The sequence below is a fragment of the Oxyura jamaicensis genome, chromosome 14, assembly GCF_011077185.1.
Source record: "Oxyura jamaicensis isolate SHBP4307 breed ruddy duck chromosome 14, BPBGC_Ojam_1.0, whole genome shotgun sequence".
Lineage (NCBI taxonomy): Eukaryota > Metazoa > Chordata > Aves > Anseriformes > Anatidae > Oxyura > Oxyura jamaicensis.
This window is the reverse complement of record NC_048906.1, coordinates 12867124-12887669: the sequence shown is the minus strand read 5'-3', so window position 1 is coordinate 12887669 and position 20546 is coordinate 12867124. Positions and strand designations below refer to the sequence as shown.

At 49.8% G+C, this 20546-nt stretch overlaps 1 protein-coding gene across 1 annotated transcript in view; it reads left to right on the top strand.

The window, feature by feature from the left end:
* PIGQ (phosphatidylinositol glycan anchor biosynthesis class Q) overlaps window positions 1-14351 on the top strand; it is a 32296-nt gene extending 17945 nt beyond the window's left edge. Inside the window, exons 7-11 of the mRNA XM_035339598.1 lie at window positions 597-708; window positions 2524-2604; window positions 3541-3655; window positions 7909-7970; window positions 12065-14351. Of these exons, the coding sequence (XP_035195489.1) occupies window positions 597-708; window positions 2524-2604; window positions 3541-3655; window positions 7909-7970; window positions 12065-12217 (523 nt within the window). The 3' untranslated portion in view covers window positions 12218-14351. The remainder of the gene's footprint in view (window positions 1-596; window positions 709-2523; window positions 2605-3540; window positions 3656-7908; window positions 7971-12064) is intronic.
* Window positions 14352-20546: the final 6195 nt, after the last annotated feature.

Below are 20546 nucleotides of genomic sequence, written 5' to 3'. Positions count from 1 at the left end.
CTTCCCACTCTTGTGGATGAAGGTGCAAAGGCTCCAGTCCTCTCCCTTGCCTCTCTGCTGCAAAGGCAAAATTGAATTGTACCGATGCAAGTGTGAAGGATAAGAATTGGCCTTGGGAGGGGTGTCAGGTGAGAGCAAAGGGCAGGTCTGAACCCTACAGACTGAGGTGTGCACGGGGCAATAAGCTTGCTGCTCCTCCTGCTGCAGGGAGGGCGGTGGCGTGGGGCTGCCGGTGGCTGCTGCTTGTAGTGGCCACCCTCCTGCAGCACTCGCCGCTGCACATACGCTGACCTCTTCCCCAGGAGCAGAGATCAAGAGACTTGCCATAGGCACCGGGCATGGCGAGGGGGTTGCCCTCCAGCGGTCCGGAGCTGCCTGCAGCAGCCCAGCGGCCTGCCTTGCCCGTGCCAGGGCCGGCCCCAGGACAGCTGAGCGAGCAGTTAGCATTTTATCTGAGTCTTCCCCGGGTCGATTTCTCCTGCCGCTCCGAGCTGTGTGGTACAGTGAGTGGGCGCAGGGGTGTAGTGATGACAGCTGTTTTCTGAGGCAGCTCGGGAACTCGCAGCTCTAACGCGCGACGTCTTCTCTTTGCCCAGGCTCTACTGCCTGAAGATTTACGGCCTGTCATCTCTCTGGCGCTTGTTCCGTGGGAAGAAGTGGAACGTCCTCCGGCAGCGGGTGGATTCCTGCTCCTATGACTTGGACCAGGTAGTGCTGCAGCACCAGGGGCTTGCTGCCGGGCACCGCCTGCAGGCAATGCGATCCTGCTCTGCTTTGGGTAATACTGAGAGGGAGGCCACAGGAGGCTCCGTGGTGCCAAAAAGGAGCACACTGTGCAGCACTGCATCCTCTTCAAACAAACCCTGGGCCCTGCAGCACCCCTGCACTCCGCGCGCTCCGGAGGTTTGTCTGGCAGGCGCTGAGCGCCCTGGTGAGCTTCGCTGGGTGCTGCAGATTCTCGTGGCTCTTGGAGCACAGGATTGGGTACGGGGAAGGAGGCAAGTTAAGAAGTGGTGCCCAGCAGTGTTGCCGTAGGAACAGACTTGCCAGCGTTTCTATTAAAAGGCCCCGTTTCATTCACACTGTGCTGGATCCTGGCCCACACGTTCTCGCTCAAATAGCAGAGGCAGTTTTTTTTGTTGAACACTGTAATCTCTATTGAAATTCTGAAACGCCATATGAAGGTTCAGCAGAGCCTGTCTGTGCCACACCTGCTGTTGCAAACATCACTAAAATAATAAAATAATATCTGGTAACTTCCAGGGCCGGTGCCTCTCTCTGTTGCAACAGATAAGCTTGAGCTTCTGGCACTGCAGTGGGGGACCTAATTTTCTTTTCTTTGGTGGAAGAAAAGTAACAGCCTCTGTGTCAGGCTGACTGTTTACGTCAGGGTTCTGCCCTGTGTGCTTTGAGGAGAATTGGTTTGGCACTTCAGGCTTCATCCTGCTGCTCCAGAGACCAGTGGGAATTCTGTCATTGGCCTGGGTAGGACGAGACACTCAAAGCTGACCTGAAAAGACTTCTGGAGATGCTAAGCAACTGCAGTGCAATGACAGAGGAGGCGAGAAGCAACTGCTGTGAAGAGGATGGGTTGGACTGCGATCTATTTCTGGTTACATGCATAAAGCTGGGATGTTGATCCACCTCTGTGACAGGAGTGACTGGGTTATTTTCTTTCATAACATGCCGTGGCCATGTTCCCTTCCTGCAGTAAAGGCAGTGCCCTGTGTTCCTGTGTCCTCTCTGTTCTGGAAGCTGTGACTAAGAACTGAAGAGTCAGATCTTTATTTGTCATAAATTCATATTTCTCCACTGATTCTAGCTGGAATTAATTAGACTTAAGCCAGCTGGGCCAGCCCAAAATGGAAATATCTTGTTCTGTGGGCAGTGGAGCTAATGACACCTGCTTTCCTATGGATTTTTCTCCTTTATGTCTAAATATTGCAACCCCCACTCAGTAACTCTTATTGCTCTCTCAGAATTTCCCACTGAGCAGGATACTGAAGTCCTGTGGCTGCTGTGGAGCTGCAAACACGCAGACTGGCCAGCCAGCTGCTGCCTGTGGGAATGGTTATCTACCCAGCTCTCCTGAAACGAGGAGGAACACAAATACTTCTCAAACTTCTATAACGTTCCCTACCCTTCCACCTTTTTCTGGTAAAAACTGACTGATGGCTTTAAAACTTAAAGGGGTAGAGGACAGGCAAACAGCGTGATCATATAAGCCCTGTTTCCTAAGGAAGCCAGACTAAAATAGGAAATATTGGGCATTGTCTATAAAGGAAAAGTGCTGTCAGGATCCAGCTTGTTTGTCTTTCCAAATGTAGTCATAGAGAAGATAGCTTCAAAAAAGGCCTAAAAAGAGAAGTAATACTGAATATATTCAAGGTAACAGAATTATTCAAATAGGGAATAAAAATAAGTTAAGGATCTTGCAAACTGTCATTGGTTCACCATTTCCTATTTTTATTTTATTTTGCCATTGCTTTACTAATGATTGTTTGTGTTTCTTTTTTCCCCCAGTTATTTATTGGCACATTGCTATTTACAATCCTGCTGTTCCTCCTGCCTACAACTGCACTGTATTATTTGGTGTTTACCCTGGTAAGATTTAATCCCTTAAGATAATGGTATTGTGTCTTCTGAGATTTTTTTTTCTTTTTTTTTTAATGTTTCCTTGTCATTTACTGTCATCCACAAAGAGAATTCAAGATTTATCTGAGTGTTCAGGAAGGATTCTCACACAACCCATGTAGGCCAAGCAAGTGGAATTCAGGATACGTGTCTGTATTTCTCCACAGGGAATTCCCAGCAAATCCAGGTCAGCAGGACATGCTGTTCCCCCGCCTTCTTTCACTCAGAAGTTATTTTTAATCTTTCCGTGCCATGTCTGGGGTGACGACCCCTCTAGTTTGATCCAGAACAACTTCTTCAAGAAGTTAACCTTCCATGTTAAATGCTGTCAGCCAGGCTTTGCTTGGAGGATTGGACTTCCTTATTTTTCTTTTCTTCCCCCAATACATCCAGTCCTATCTGCAGCCTGCCTGAAGCAAAATTTTCCACAGACAGAGGCCTTCGCATGATTTCAACATCTTTTATGAGCCCTCTCTTCTCAGATGAGCTTGACAGCAAAAATAAATGCTGTCTGACAAAAGGAGGTGCTTTAGTCAGGGGACACAAAGCACTAAGCAGAAAGCTCATTTTTGACTGCTTTGCTTTTGCTTAAATGCTCTACATGGGGTTTCTTCGAGCAGAAATAAGCTACTTCAGCTCATTGCTGGAGAGTGGGAAATTTGCATTCACTGATGAAGTTCACTAGAAATGGAAGCCTGAATTCTCCCTCTTGGGCTATGACAGTTGGAAATTGAGATGGTCAAGGAACATCATGCAGGGGCTGGATGCCCAGCCTGTCTAGATATCAAACCCACCCTGGGATGCTTTAGCTTACCCACAATGTCAGATTGTAGATCAACTCATGGGTTTTCAAGGGTTACATCTCCTGTTTCTCTGAGATTTGCTTATTACACTTTTTCTCTGTAGCTCCGTTTGCTGGTGGTGATTGTGCAAGGCCTGATACACTTGCTAGTTGATCTGGTTGACTCTCTGCCTCTGTATTCAATCATCCTTCGGCTCTGCAGATCCTACAGGCTTGCAGGTAAGTCCTTCAGCACCAGATATGCAAAAGGTCACGGATTTTGCATTATGCATTTCATTTTGATGCAATAGATAGCTTCTAAATAGAAAGATGCAGAGGGCTGGGAAAGAACCCAAGGCATAAGTCATTCCATTGTCCATACTGTTAAATAGTTCCTGCAAGAGCAAGATGAGGATGTCAGTGGAAAAACATTTGATGCTGAATCAGAATCACCAGCACCATAAAGCCTGTGATAACTAAAAGTGACGCCCAAGCAAACACCATTTAAATCAGTTTTTTGTGTTTGTTTGTTTTTTAATTCCAATTCTAGTGTACTGGGCCAGGTAAAACACCTGAGAGTTAAACAAGCTGTTAACCTTGTGTGTTTTGGTTGTGAAACAAAATGCAAAAATACTTGGGAAATCTGTTCTTGAAGTGAGCTGGATTGACAGAGAATGTGAATCACTGGAGCTCCAGTTCTCGGCTGACTTTACAAATTGAAGTCCTGAACTGAGATGTTTGGTTCAATTTCAGAGGTCTGGGGAGGTTTCAGACAATCATTCCCTTTTTGAGATTAACCTATCACCATTTTTAAACTATTTATCATGTCTCGCCTTTTGACAACAAGCCATGGTTAGTATCAGAGTAAAGGATCATTTTGAAATGGACTTCACTGTCAGTAGATATAACTATATCTACTATATAACCAGTAAAAATCAAGCCAGTCTAAATCATTATCTTCCATCCATTTAAAGAGCATGCAGTGGGAATTTTAAAAACAAGAAAAAGCTTGATAATCACCAAAAGAAAGCTAGTCATCAAAAGAAAAGGAAGCCTAAGGGGACTGGTAACAGCTCTGTGTGTTGTAGTGGTGCCAAGTTTGACTTTAGGAAGGTAGATCTCAGTGATGTTACCAAGGCTGCTGTTTTTCCGTGTGTGCTTTCTGCATGTTCCTATGAATTTCCTGCTAGAAGTTTCGTAGCCTTTCAGAGCTGTCTTTGGAGAACAGGAAATGCTGCTGAAGAAAAGTAGACAGCAGGTCATAGGGTAGAAGGAGATCTTGCTGTCTCTGGGAGTTGTAAGTCCCTTTATTCTCATCAGTCTGGGGTTACTTCTCAGTTTTGGTAAGCCAGCTACCCTTCGCAGGGTGATAAGCCTCCACCCAGGTAGAGGATTGTCTGCGCAGTTTTTTTTACCAAACTTTTGCTGCTGGCTATTTGTTTGTTTCTCTTAAACATTTTAAGAAAGAGAAGAGTGCAATACCATGCTGTCTGCTAGATGAAGAGGCATCTCTGAGAATTTCTGCAGCCTGTATTCCTGCCCCAGAATATAAAACAGAATTGGAATGGTGACAGATGGAGCAGTTGAATCAAATTCAAAGGACTTTAGAGAATACACATCACTTGATGTCCCCACTGCTTAGATTTTGCCTCACTTTTCAGACTCAGATTAGAAGTCTTCTGGTGTGAGTTACGGCAGCTGATTTTACAAGCACCATCAACATGGTTCTACCAACACAAATGAATAGCTTTTCCTATCAGGAAGGGTTTAGTGCATTGTTTAAGTCCATCTCAGTTCAGTGCTGGCATCTGGACTCTAAGTTCCTTGACTCAGCCTCTGACTTAACAAAATATGATAACGATGAGGCCGGGGACAAGGTAGATGTACAATCTACATCCACACACCAGAAATTAAATCCATATTTTCTTTCCCCTCATGATGTGAAATTCTTTGGATGCGAAAAAAATGTTGTAACTACATCAAAGCTGATGTCCTCTGTTCCAGCAGTGAGGTCCAGGCTTCTCAGGCTGCCCCCCACCCAAGTTAGCAATGCACTGTTTGTGAACAGGGCATTTCATTACTTCTCTTTCACTCTTGCCCAGTGTTGGTTCACATCACAAACTTTGGGGCAAGCTCTGTCACTCTCGGGATGGTTCTGTAGGTCCTGTCTTAGTGGTTGCCTTACAGGAACGCAAACAAGCATTGAGCTTGCTCTACTGCATTGTAATATGAAACAAAACAAATAGGGTCATGTCCTTACCTCTCTTGTGCTATTGGTGATGTCTATATACAAAAAATGCTGAACCGTGAGCTCTGGAATTAGCTAGCAATTTCAGAGGGTAGCTGAGGGTTCTTCTCTGCTGGAGAAGAGAAGATCTGGAGTAAGACCAAACCTTCCTGCTCTGTCTGTGAAATTAATTGCTCAGAGGCTTCTGAGCATTACAGCCTATAGGTTATTCTAAAATAAGTTTGTATTTTCTTATATAAAGTTTAAGACTCTTGATCAATTAAATAATCACAGAATCACAGAATGGCTGAAGTCAGAAGGGACCTCTGAAGATCAGCCAGTCCCACCCCCTGCCAAGCAGGATCCCCTAGAGCACCTTGCACAGGACGGCATCCAGGTGGGGTTTGGGTATCTCCAGAGAAGGAGGCTGCACAACCTCTGTGGGCGGCCTGTCTCCAGTGCTCTGTCACCCTCCCAGTAAAGATGTTCCCTCATATTCAGACGTACCTTCCTGTGCTTAAATGAAGAGACTGTTAGTTTGGATAGAATCATAAAGGTTGGAAAAGCCCTCCAAGACTGTGTGGTCCAACCGTCCCCCAACCACCGATATCACCCATATGTCCCCAAGCACCACATCCAACCTTGCCTTGAACACCCCCAGGGACGGTGACTCCCCCCCCACCTCCCTGGGCAACCCGTCCCAACACCTGAATGCTCTTTCTGAGAAGAAATGTCTCCTCATTTCCAACCTGAACCTCCCCTGGTTCAACTTGAGGCCATTCCCTCTAGTCCTATCACGAGTTATATGTGAGAGGAGGCCAATCCCCAGCTCCCCCCAGCTTCCTTTCAGGTAGCTGTAGAGCAATAAGGTCTGCCTTGAGCCTCCTCTTTTCCAGACTAAAATCTGTAGAAGGGGAGTGTGACTTAGAGAAATGGCATTTGCTGGTTTAATGGACTGGTCTTAGAACAAGACTCCAGAGTGCTAGGCCACCCACCTGAAACTTCAGTGCCCGCTTGTTTCCCTCTCTCACAAATTGCCTGCATGAAGACAAGTTCCTGGAATGCCTCAGACACTTTCTCTTAGCCAAAACTCAATGAATCACTTTGAAGACTTTTTCTCTTCTAGCACATTTACTTGTTGAGACCCAGGGTGCTCCAACATCTTTTTGAAGCCCGTGTTTCAGTATAACCCAGCAAAACACAGATAATTCCTCCCTGCCCTGCACAAAGAAGGCACTGTGGTTTGGGAAGAGCTCTCTGCTAGACGAGCGCATTCGCTCCCCGAAGGACAAATAAAACCATGTAATTTCAGTTAGTTCAAAGCTGAAGGGAAGAAAGAAATTATTTTGTTTTTTAAATGTGTGCAAGTCATATGGATACTGTAGTGACAGTGCCTACACAGATGAAGAGTTTTTATTCTGTTTGTGCTCCCCAGTCACCGTTTGATCTGTGGCAGTTCACTGCATTGCTCTGCCTCATCTTCTCACCTGTAGGAAGGAACGACAGGGGCACGCTTGGCTGGTGCAGCTACTCTGAAGGTGGATTGGTTTTATTTCTGTGATTTGTCATCTTTCAAAGAAAAATGCCTCTTTAGACGTAATGGTTACCTTTCTCTGAAGGATTTCATTCAGTGCTCATGTGCAGTATGTCACCATTGGAATCCGACATGTTTATCTTTAAAGTATTGGGACTGTAGCAAGTCCAAGAGGGAATATAAAAGTGTCAGGTTAGATGGGCCTAGTAGTGTGTTAAAAACATACGAATGCTGGTTTTAATAGGTAGTGGTTACTTTGAAATGTTTATAATGCCTGTAGGCCAGCCACTTTCCTCCCTTAGTCTGAAAGATTTGCAGATGCGCTGTATCCCCCATGAGTGAAAATTAAAGGTGATCTCTGCCTCCTGTTACCATGAAGTTCCCATTCTGATGGAGGTTTGGGAACAGAGACTGATTACTGCAGTCCCTGCCATCAGCAGTGCTGGCTGGCTGATTTCTGGGCTTTGTGCTTTCTTCAGGGCTGCATTTTAAGCCTGGAAGTCAGAAGGCTGGTTTTAATGGAGCTAAGAGAAACACATCCTTTGTCATTACACGTAAAGCCATTTTAGAGAGAATCTCTGTTTCCTGTGGAAAATGGGTAAGGGTTCACAAATCAAGAAAGGTGGAAAACTCAGTTTTAGGAAATCAGTGCTCAGCCAACAGAGCTGAACAGCAGATAGCATGGGCTTTTCTCCAGCGTGGACTTGGTTTCTTTGTTCTGGTTCTTTTCAGCTGGCGTGAAGTTCAGAGTCCTTGAACAGCAGGATGGAAAACCTCTTCGACTCCTTATGCAGGTGAGCCACTTGTGCCCTCAGTGACACTTTCTGCTGTACGCATCCCCTCGGACTGACTCCAAGATCCTTCTCGCTTCTTGGGTTCTGAGCTGGTCCCATGACTTGGTCTCTCTTTTATGAAGACCCCAATTAAAATATTTCAGCTGAGAAGTGCTAGAACAAGGGAAATACTTTTCACATTGCAATGCTTGGCTGCCTTCTTCTGTTCTTTCTAACACCCTGCTTGACTCATCAGTTTAGAGACAATGCAGTGTCCTGTGTGACGTGAAATGAAATGTGGGAAACATGAAGCTCTGTTACTTCTGTAATTAAAACTTCACGTTAGTATCACTGCACTTCCCGTCTGTATGCAGCTACACCCTAATACTTGCTGAACACTGAGAGAAGCAAAAGAAGACAGCTAAACCATCCAGATTGAAAGACTAAAGGGCTAGGAAAGGGCTAGGAAAAGATTTTATTTTCCAGATGTGTTGAAAAGTCATAGCTGTTCTGTGATGCAGTCAGGATGAGTGCATGGGTGAGAGAAGAGAGGGAAGGGCCTCCTGTTTTCTCCTGAGTTGACTCTGGCAAGGTGTATAGGAAAAGGTTACCTGCACTTTTGTAACACTGCATTTCCACGCTCTGTCGCCAGATAAAATAAAGCAAATATTTTTCTGAAAAGAAATGATGTGATGGTGGCAGTGGAGTTGTCATTATGCTTTCAGGAGTGATTGTGAAACTCCTGTTTCTTGACTTTGCAGGACTGCTGCTGTAGCACAGCATCGCTTTTCTTGCTCTTTGCATCCTAGGAGGAAAGTCTGAGAAGTGTATAGAAGATATAAAAAACATTTGCACACTGGTGGAATGTGTGGGAAGGAATTAACCATGGCTTCCCAGGTCTTTTGCTTTTTCCATCAGCGGTCCAGTCCTCGCCCTATGTCAGCAGAGGTCAGATCTGCACAGAACTGGCACATCATTTAGCAGTGATTCAAAAGGGAATCCCTTCAGCAGATGTCTTCTGGGGCGAAACTAGCATTTTCAAAGCATGCTGTCTTCCCACTTCCTTAGTTCCAGTAGGACAGTGGTGTAAGAACCAGAATCTATCATTCTCCGTGCCCAGAAGAGTCCATAAAAAGGAAACTGTGGACACCAGTGGTGAGGCACAGGAGCAGCTGAGCAGACAGTTTGGCACCAGCATGTTTGTGAGCCAAGGTAGATGGCTTCTCCAGAGGAAAAATATCAGGCCTCATATAGAGAGCAGAGGCAGTGAGTCATATGAATATGATGAATTTTCCTTGGACCACTGCAGAAAGATCCTTTTGCTATCTAGAATATAGCATAAGTCATCATTTCAAGATGTGGAAGTGCTTTAGTGGATGTCTCTTTTGGCCTTCTGTTCAAATAATAATGAGCACAGCATCAGTAAAGGCACTTTTTTGTTCTCTTTGTGCTGGTGGAAATGAAAAATGGGCTTATGTCAGAAATTCTGCTGAATATACCACTTTATGATAGGTCTTTTGAGAGGAAAATCTAAAAGGCCTATTTGTAAGTGACATGCTAAAATTCTTATCTATGGTACATGGTGATGCTCCTTTCCAAATATTGCACAGTGGCTTTGTCCCCTCCCCATGTGATGGCCCTGTAGAAGCACGCGTGATGGCAGGAGGGTCATATGCATGTAACTGTGCCCCAGATGATTTAACCTATAGGTGACTGATACGTTCACAGCTGCCCTCTGGGGCACTGGTAATGGATTAGAAATCAATAATGCCAGTTTTGAGCATTCATGTTCTGCCTGTGGTTCAGCCAAGTGATTATTTTGACTTTTAAGGTAGTGTCGCTGGAATGCAAAGTCCAGGCATAGGCAGGCAGAGGGTGGGGGATGACATTTCCATCCCAAATGCTACTTAATTTCTCCAGGAGTTCTTACGTAGTTCGGTATTCTGTGTTTAAAATCATTCATTTTGGTACACAAGAAGAAACTTCTGGCAGCGTGGCTCAGCAGACTGATAGCCCAGTGAGGAGGCACGATGCGTTTAATTCATCTGTATATCTTCTGCCAGAAGTGTCATCTTTCACAGCAGTTGCTTAGAAAAGGGTTAAGCAAAAGAGGAAAAGAAAAGGGAACAGTTCCGTTATGAAACAAGGGGTGCACATTATATCAGGATATAATATAAATTTGAGCTGCAATAATTGCATGAAAGGACCTCATATTGCCACTTCACTAATAAGCAGTTGCTTTTGTTTAGGTTGTTTGTTTCCATTTATAATAGGAGAGACAGAAATATATATTGCACTGGGCTTAAATTTCTTGTTACTTCTCAGTAGGCAAGTGCTACCACTCGGCATCATCACTGCCTAGAGATGATTTTCAAGGATAAACATGTCCAAACCTTCCAGCCCACATTGCTAATAGCCAGGGGCAGGTACACTGTGCATCTCCCTCACATAGCAGCAGTTCCTGTCCTCCTCCAGTGTGTTCTCACGTAAGGCATACTGTTTTGTGCAGAGTTGATGAAATAAGCAGAAATAGTTACTCAAGTTTTACTGGTTATAGTGGTGGTGTGTTTTTTGGGGCAGGGGAAGGTTTCTTTGGTCTTTTTTTTTTAAGCTGTCTGTGACCACAATGAGATTGGGTCGGTTATAGTCATGCAATAAATGCTGTGGTCAGTCATCCAATAAATGTAGTAGTTGCTGTGGTCAGTCCTTGGCCATAAGGCTGTAGAGTGTGTTTGCAATATGAGCTGCGGTAGTTTGGGTTACACATACCTCAGGTGGGATGAGCTCAGCTCTTGGGTTTCTGGTACAAATGTTCGTTTTGATGGCATTCAGAACCAGCTTTCTGTGGGTCTGTTTGAATCTGTGTCCTACAGCTGGACCCCACTGGCTCTTCTTTGGCTTCTCTCAGCCTCTGTGAGCTGCTGCTATGACTTTTTTTTTTCCCTAAACTTCTTAGGGATGCTTCTGGACACAAGCATTTTCTCCTTGTCCTTCAACAGCATTGTACTTTGAAACAATAAAGACTTGGCAAAGGTTTCCGAGACCAATTCTAGTGAACTCTTTGCTTAATTGCTGTCTTCTGGAGCTCCATCTCTTAGTTTATCCTTCCCCTCTTCTTGAACACCACGAAGCAAACTGGTGGTGTAAGCAAACTCTCAGAAATCTGGTCACTCTTCAGTGGGCAAAGGAAATACTCAGCTTCTGACCAAGTAGTGACTGTGTGTGGCTTTTTGCTGCCTCTATCCTTTTCATGGCTGGATTTTCTACCACAAATTATAGTCCCTTTCTTCTTTCACGCATCTGCATGGTTTGTTCCATCATAACTGGACCCTTTCACTAGAGGAGGGTCCTTCCACGTGCCTCTGTTGCCCCTTCTCCAGCTACCAGACCTATCTGACTCCCCCATCTTCCAAAAGACCAACACAGCAATTTTGTGACCGCAGCCTGAGGCTACGAGCTTGTGTAGGTAGGGACTGCAGGCAGATCGTTTTTGGGATGGTGATTGAAATCAAATTGAAAACTATGAACTCAGCCAAAGAGACTTAATTTTAAATGGTAATGAGCAGCCCTTTGTGTGCTCTGTGTACTGTTCTACTCGAAGACGATTCCACCTCGTGTTGAGTAAGTGATACCAGGTTCAGCTCAAAGTGTAGCTGTGGGCCGAGGGTTTAGCAGCTTGAAGTAGTAGGCCAGTAAAAGAGATGGCTTAAGTGACACATTATAGTCCTTACGAGTCGTAGTGCATCCCCAGAGGAGTACTGCATCTGCAGTGGGAGGCCCCCATCTCCCCAACCACCGCAGCCTCTAAACGAGGTGACAGTCCCACACCCTTGTGAACTGAGCAGCCCTCTCAAATCCTTCAGATGTTTGCATGCTCGGAAATTATTTGAATAATCCTCCTCGCCAAGCTCGATTTGTTAATGTTTCAAGTGCATTGTTCAAGGCTAAATAGATGTAACTAGCCAGAGAGGGAGTTTGACATTTTGTGAGCAGTGGTGTTGATGTTCTAACAGAGGCCGGTGCTATGCCAAAGTCACGCTTGCCTGCCTCAACTGCCCGCACCTCCTGCTTCAACGCGTTTTCATTGTTGCTGTCCCTCTTTCTCCTCCTCATAGATCAACCCTCTGTCGTATGGCAGCGTGGTGCAGACATACAGGCTGCCTACGTACAGCTGTTACCCTAAGGATTCCTGGACATCCCTCTGCAAGAAGCTGTTCCTTGGAGAGCTAATCTACCCTTGGAAGCACAAAGGAGAGAAGCAGGACTAAGCAAAGCAGAAGAACCAGGACTGAAAGGCTTGGTCAGAAAAACGTACTGACTCCTAATGCTTTTGGACCAAAGGTATCTCAGAGCCAACAGCTGCTGGATCCCTTTAATTACTAATTTTGTTAATGTGGGAGGGGCTGACTTCTTAAAGGCAAGTGTTTTTAAACATTGTTCTTCAACTTTCCCCTTCCCCTACACTGTGTTTGAGCTGGTTTGGTTTGCAGGCTGTTTCTTGTCAATGCAGCGTTATCCTACCCGAGATGTCTGCCTGCTGGCACCAGGGGCTAATGATTTTTTTTCTCATGCAAAAGGTGAAACCCATCAGTGCCTCACGGAACCAGCATTTAGCGTAATCAAGGAAGTACCTCTCGAATGGTTTCATGCTGTATACATCTTTCCATGTAAGTTCACAGGGTCGTATGAACCAGCCCTTCAGGTGGTTCAAAGTCACACTGTTGAGGTGCATTCTACCAAAGGGTATTCTGGGCCTTTTATGCTTCAGCATTCAAGCCAGCTGATCAAAGTGGACATGGAGGATCAGCTTTTAGAGCCACACACTGAAAATTGTACAGTGGGATTATTCAGCTTCAGGGGATATTTATTATTTTCCTTTTGGTTGGGCTTGGATTCCCCCCTGCCCAGTGCAGCACCAAAGCAGGTGTGAGCACAGAAACAATGGGACTGGAGGCCCAGAAACATAGACTGTGGTTCATTTGTGCCTACATGAAACACAGATGGTCTCATCGACATTTTTCAAAAGCAAATCTGGGGAGAGCTGAGCCCTGAGCTGACACCAGAACTGGAAGTGCAGGGCGCACAGCCTCAAACCCCAGCCTGCCCAGGCTGACACGGCAGCGAGCTGTGGTAGCTGAGAGCTCAGGGCCCTGCCAAGGCTCAGGGCTTCTTTCTCAGTTGCAGTCCAAGGCAAACACAGCTTTGCTGAGCCCAGCTCCGGCTGCGGTGTCTGCCAGAGGACTGCAGCAGCCCAGCTTGGTATGCAGCTCAAGCAGCGCTGGGAATTGTGTGCGGATTCCCTTGCAGGGTCAGTACATCCCCCTGTTTCTCAGGGCCCAGATGAGAGCCTCTTCTTTTGCTGCCTCATCTTCTGCACTTTCTGGTGGCCAAAGAGATTTTGAAGTGATTTCAGATGAGGTATTTAAAGCCACTTATTTCCCTGTAGCTGTAGACACATTTGTCTCAGGAGGATTTTCCTGCTTTGGATGCTACCTCTGCAGTGCAGCAGTGACTGGCTTCTCTGCATCCTGTTCTGACTGTATGCTTATTTTGACATCTGTTCCCCTTCCCAGTGAGTCTTCTCTTCCCTGTCTTGGGGAGAGTGCTTCTGTGCACAAGCTCGTGATGTCCCGCTGTGTACTTTGCTGTTGTGCAGACAGTTTTATACAATCGTTACCCAAAAGTACACAGACTCTGGGTCTGCGAGCTCCTCTTGCCCTGACTGAAACAGGGATGTAGTGTCACGGCACCCTGCTGCTGCTTTGCACTCCCCAAAGTGCATTAAGTGGCATGCTGGATCCTTTCCTCTTTTCCTTGGCCCCAGAAGGCTCTGTTTGTCCAAGGGCACAGAGGACAGACAAGGAGGATGTGTGTGTTGTGGCGGTCTGCACCTCCACTCGCAGGTTAAGAATTTCCTACCCCAGCCCCATGTCTCGTCTGTGTGCCTGGAGACAGCACAGGAGAGAAGGATTACAGCCCCAGGAATGTTGGCTGCTTTACAGCGTCCCTGGCAGGTACATTTCGTTTGTCTGTAGCTGCTAACAGCCTCTGGCAGTGCAGCCACTGCTTCTGCAGTCATAGCTTGATGGAAAGAAAATGAAGCTCTGTAGGCAAGTGTTTGGTCCAGACATTCCTTAGCAGGCAAGCACAGAAGCTGCCGAGGTCTTTGCAGCTTTCTTAAGGGCATGGTGAGGGAAGGCAGCATTGCAGAGGCACTGCTACCAAAAGGTGCTGATGGGGTTCCTTCGTCCAGGGGCCAGGTGGCAAAAAGCCCCTCCGCCACTGTTGCCGCCTCTGGCTCTGGATGGGCCATCACCAGCTGCAGAAACTGGAGAGATTCTTGTTGTTCTTTAACGATCAGTGCTTAAAACTCATGTAAAAATACAGCATCTTCTTTTGGAATTCTGTTGTCTGCATATTTCTTCCACTCCAGGTTTGAGTAGGTGCAGGCTGTGGTCCACTTAGTGGGTGAACGGTCTGAGAAATGTTTTGTACTTCAGCTTAAGGCACCGTCCTGGAGAGCCAGCCGTACCTGCCACTCCTCTGGTGTTTCCATTGGGGTAATTCAATGATATTCCCCCTGCTTCCTCCCATGCCTGCATGGTTTGGTTTACTAACTGCTGGGGGACACTGCATTATTTTTGGTACTGTGGAAATAATGTTCCTAACAGCCTGGCTTTTGAAGTTTCTCTGTAAGACAAAACAGCTCACGATGGTCCTGATCCTGGCTGTCCTTTGGGATCAAGTGACCTGAAAGCATCAGGGACAGCACAAAACAGCAAACGTGACCTTCCTACTGGGAACCTGCCAAGCATGTCAGACATCCCAGCACCGGGTCTGTTCGCTAGCGTCTGGTACTGACTCCGGGGATGATGAGATACCAAAGGGACAGAAAGCTTCTCCACAAACTGAAGCCTGAATCTTCTGTGACCTCAAGCAGCCCAGCTGGAAGTAACAGCCCCCGCTGGGTGCGATTCTCCAGGATTGGGCAGAACCGGTGCCTGAGCCGTCCTGCTGCTTCTGGTTCTCGGCGTTCTCCTTGCCTGTGATGGTGTCCGAGCCTGTGAGTTTCTTCTGCTGGATATTTGCCACGTCTCTGTTCTTCCTTTCCAGTCACTGATGTGAAATAGCCTTCCCCCACCCTTTTCCGACTCTGCGCGGAGACATTACAACAACTTAGCAGACATCCTGCTCAGGAACATATGACCTTATGGCATCTCTAATTAGAAGGTGGGATCAGCATCGTCTTCTACAGCAATGCAGGCTGGCGTTTCCCTGGGGAAGAGACTGCTGATAAGGTTATGGCACTAATTTATTGTGCCACAACTTAGAGCAGGCAGCAAGCAGTCTTTGCCAACCATCATTCAAAGACTGTAATCTTGCAGGCTGTTTTACAATACTGCATTTCCTTATTATTATTATTTCTTTTGCCTTTTGTTTTCCAGTGCTGGCACAACATTGGATGTGCCTCTTTACATAGGCATGATTTTTGCGAAGGAAAAAGTAACTCACTGCATGTAAAACTCCATCCTAGATAGAAGCTCTGCCTCTGAGAAATACTTTCCTTTCCTAACCAGAATAGCATGTGACGATACTGAAAGGAAACCTTGGTAATTACACTGCACCCAAGACTCTGTTTATGGTTTTGGGAGGCTTCCCTGATCCTGCAGCTAGACTGTGCCTTTTTCTTCTGGCACATACAAATAGATCGTCAGACCCACAGAAAACGAGCATCGCACGTACGTGTAACCCACAGGGAGCAGACCAGGGCAGTACGCAGATATCCCCGAAGCCAGCGGGAGGGCAGGGCACGGTGACTCCCGCTTGGCTCTTGCACCCAAAGGAGCTGTGTCAGCCTCGCTGGCATTGTGCAACTCCACAATTAAAACTGACACATGGCACAGAGGTGTGTGGGTCTTAAGCTCTGAGAACACCTTGCTTAGCATGGGAGTAGCTCCTGTCCTTTAGGGACAGGGCAGGCTGTCTGCCTGCCCAAGCAGCTCTAATTTCACAGAGGATCCACAAGGGTAGGCAGTTTTCTTCTGTTTAATAGTGGGAAATTAAAGCAGGCAAATCTCCTGTTTGTCATCACGCAGATAACGAGTTGCTTTCCTTCTGCCATGTGTCGCCTGATCCCAGTGCTGCGACAACACCTTCTTCCTTATCTCAAGCCCTTACGGATTTACCCTGTGCCCAGACCTGGTGATTACAGCATCATGAATCACAGGGTAGCTGAAGTTGGAATGGGGCTGTGGACCTGGTCCAGCGCCCCTGCTCAGGCAGGGCCACCTGCAGCGGGTTGCCCAGGACCGTGTCCAGATGGATTTGAACACCTCCCGAGAAGGAGACCCCACAACCTCCCCGTGCAACCTGTGCCAGTGCTCAGTCACCACGAGTAAGTGTTCCTGATGTTTAGGCCGTTTTGTATGTTTTAATTCATGCCCATTGCCTCTTGTCCTGTTGTTATGTTACGCTGAGCTAGGAGACATTATAACTCAAATCTCTTCAGCGATTTTGAAGGGTATGCAGTCCTATGTTGTCTCTGTTCCTGAGCAGTCCTTTCAGGGATCCCTTCTTTTGGGCAGTATCAAAGCCCTGCCTGGTCACCGAGGCCTCCTTGCTCGGTCATTCACCTGCCCTGCTGCTTGGCAGCGTTTCTGGCCCTGGTGCTCACCGCGCTGAGCCGAGCGGGCACCCTGAGGGCCGTGGGGCAGAACCCCCGAGGCTGGTGGTGTGTGAGGCTGCACGGAGCTGGGAGCTGCCTCCGCGTGGTGCTCTGGGGCTCTCCGTGGGTGCCCCGTGGCAGTATGCTGGTGAACACAGCGGGGACGTGCCTGGATTTCAGCAGATCCATCTGCATGACATGAGGCCACCGGGCTTTCCAGCTCATTCAGGATCTTCCAGGTTGTATTCCACTGTGCAGGAGAAACACGTTTAGAGCAATCCAATCCCTATGTGAGCAGCTGATCTCCCTTCCCAGATGGGAACAGTGCACCCATTCCATCCCCTTTGCATCTGGCCAGCCTTTTTTCACTGGCAGCTGAAGAGCTGCTCAGAGAACCTGTCCCGTGAGCCCTGGAGGCAGCTGGCAGCCTCCCTCCAGCGCTTGTCCACGTCAGGGCACGGACCTCAAGCCCAGAACGCGCTGGCTGCCTGCTTGCTGCCCCAGCAAGCTGCGTGTGAGGAGGCTGCATGCAATTACAAATGCTGAAGGCAACAGGATGTAAACCCTTCGTTTCTAAATGGGTGCCGTGGCACAGAAAGCCGGCGGCGGTGCTGGGCACGCTGTGTGCCCGGGGAAGCAGAAGAGCCAGAGCCCGGGCTGCATCCAGCAGGGGTGGAGGGAGGCTGCGTGTGCATCTCCTGTCCGTAGCAGTATTTAAGCAGCATCTGGGACTGGGGGAGTTCATGGGAACTTCACAACTGTTGTAGTCAATCCTTCCACTTACAGCCTTTTCCGTTTTAAAGTATTTTTTAAAGTTCTGAAACATTTGCACTTTAATTAGAAGTGTGCGTTTGCTTGTGAACATCAGAGATGATGAGGCAGACTCATGCTGGTTAAACAGCACCGGCCCATTTTCTGTTTGCATTCGCATCAGCTACCACGTGCTAAGCAGGAGCGAAGTGCTCACCTAGCAGCAAGACAGCGTTTGCTTTAAAATTCCCCTGTTGGCACCATGCAAAGCACGGCCATCCAGCCCAGCAGCTCAGCAAGCAGCTCTGCTGTGTGCCCATCCCAGCACCGTTTGTGCAAAGGCACGGCGATGCTCGTGGGGCTCGTACCTGCTGGTCCACGTGCGGCGGGGACCAGAGGGGTTCTGCAGGTGCTGCTGGGTGACAGTGTAGGGATGGAGGTGTTTTTTTTCTGCTGACAGGTGTGGATTTTTTGGTTAATTAAACCTTTTAATCAGAACTTAATTGGATTTTATTACACTGAGATAAAGATGTTGGGAGAAAAATCAAGCTCTTTCCTCTTGTTTCTGCATGCTGACCTGCATGCAGCAGCGGCTGGTGCCTGGGAGATGGTCAAGGTGATGCTCCACCAGCACCACCTCATCCAGACAAGCCCTGGGCGCTGCCCTTTGCAGGCTCTCGTCTGGGGCAGGCAGACACCAGCACGGCCGGGATGGCTGCGCCTTGGCAGATCGGGAAGGAGCCTCCTCACGCTGCTCCCCAGGGTGCCCATGCTCACGGTGGCCGCGTGCTGTGCCGTGGGCACCCAGTGTTGGTTCCAGCCCGCTGGGCAGGGTGCGGCCAGCTGGGTGCACGGCCACGATCATGTTCCTGCAGCAGCAAGCGGCTGCTGGGGTCACCCCGCGGCATCTGCCTGACCTCGTGCTGCTGGGAGCATCCGGAGCCACCTGGGTTGCCGTCTCCTCTCCCACGGGGATTACCGTCAGCGTGGCATCTGGTTGGTTTCCCACCATCCCACCAGGGGGGTGAGGAGCACTCCAATAGCCATAAATCTCCACTCGAGGGTTGGCCATGGAAAGAGCGGCAGGACTGAGGTGGAGAGGCAATGAAAAGAGCAGCAAACTCGAGGAGATTCCTGCCTGGCCTCTTCCTCCCGCCTGCGCCCTGCACCTTTGGATCGGGTGGGCTGGGAGCAGCAATGTGGGGAATGACTTCTCTCCCCTCCTGAACGATCGATCCTGCACGGGGCCCCTCTGCCCACAGCGCTCACCCAGCCTGGCCCCTGCCTTCAGCCAAAGCCCCCCCAGTCCTGCCTGCCCCTGCTCCCCGGGGACGGGCCTGGCAGCGGCTGCTCCGGATCAAGTCAGCTATTTCATGGGTCGTCTGCTGCAGGACGTCTGCTTTTTCCTGGGTCTTTTGCAGGCACTGGGGCAGCCGAGCTGCTGAGGGCCGTGTTTGGGATGGCCCAAACCGGGCAGCGCTGGGTGAAGACGTCTGGGCCTGCTGCAGGGGGATGATTTTGTGCCGCTTTACGCAGCACATCAGGGCCGAGGCTCCCAGCAGAGCGCCCCGCGCTTCCTCATGCATTTTCAGTGACTGCGGGGAGGTTATCTTAACAAAAGCCTCATCAAAACAAGCCCTCCCAAGGGAGCTGAGATCGTACGGCTCCGAGGCAGCAAATGAGCTCCAGCCCTTCAGCACGGGGAGGGAGCTGGGCTGGGACCACCGAGGCGGGGGCATGCGGGGCTGGATCCGTGCCCACCGCCAGGCCCCCAGGCTCGCCCCCACCCCTGCCGCAGCGCTGGCTCCCGGCCGCCTGCCAGCCCCTGAACAAAGGCAGCGAGCGCCGTGGGATGTGGCAGCAGGCTCAGCCCGGACAGACGGACACAGACGGACACACCGGGGCGGGGAGAGCCAACATTGCCCCTGGGGAGCAAGGCACAGAGCTGCCAGCCCCAGGCCGGTGCACGGTGCTCGGGTCTCGGTGCCCGGAGCTCCTCAGTCGGCTGAGGACTGATGCGTTTGTCGTTACCCCCTTCTGCTCATTTTGCAGGTTGCCCCACTTCTGCGGCGGTTTCCAAACCCTCGCAGCTGGAGCAGGTTACCTGGACGTGGTGCCTGGGGACATGGTTCAGTGGGTGACGTTGGTGGCAGGGGGACGGTTGGACCCGATGATCTCGGAGGGCTTTTCCAACCCTGGTGATTCTGTGGTTCTGTGATTCCTGGCAGAAGAGGTTGCCACGGGGCTGCCCAACATCCCCGTGCCTGCAGCTCCTGGCCCAGCCCATGACAGCTCCCAGGCCCCTGAGCCCCTTCTGACTGCGACGCTCATGGGGCGAGGGGGCGAGGTGGGAGCCGACCGCCCCCGCTCCCTGCCCCAGCACCCCCGCCTCTGCCCCCAGACCCACCCGCCCTGATCCAGCCCATCGCCCTCCCGCTCCACCCAAGGGAATCTGGGGGATGCTCCAGAAAATAAGCAGGGGCACGGAGTGGAGGGGATTCTCTGAAGGCTTGTAAGGGTTGAGCTCGGTACCCCGCAGGGACGCGCTCCATCCCCTGCAGGCTGTCACAACCCGGGTGGGACCGGCCGCCCTTCCCGCACCTCCGCCCGCACAGCTCTTTGGAAATGACCACAGAAGAGGTTTGGGGGGGCCAGGCAGGCAGAGGGGCTGCGAGACGGCGTGGGGCTGAGCCCCGCTGTGGGGCCAGACCCTCCTTCCTGATCCGCCAGAGCCGGAGCAGGCGCTGGGGGTCCATGGGGTCCCCCTGGGGGGGCATGGGGTCCCTCGGGGGGTCCAAAGGGTCCCTCTGGGGATCCACGGGGTCCCTGGGGGGGCATGGAGCCCTTCTGGGGGTCTGTGGGGTCCCTCTGCATGGGGCTCGTTGGCCCCGCGGGGGCAGCCGGGGGGAGGGTGAGGTGCCGCGCCTCGCCGCCCCCCTCCCAGCCTCGCGTTCCCACCATGCTCCGCACCGCCGCGCCCCGCGCTTCCCTCCGCTCCCACCCCCGCAAAGCACGCCGGGACTCGTAGTTCCCCAGGGCGCCTCCCGCCCCCTCGCCCGCCCCCCGCCCTTCTAGGGGCGGGGCGCGGCGTGACGGACGTGCGGCTCGGCCTATGGCTCGGAGCGGCGGGGCGGGGCCCGGCCGCCGCCTCTCCTCGGGCCGAGCGGGTGCTGCGCGGCGCC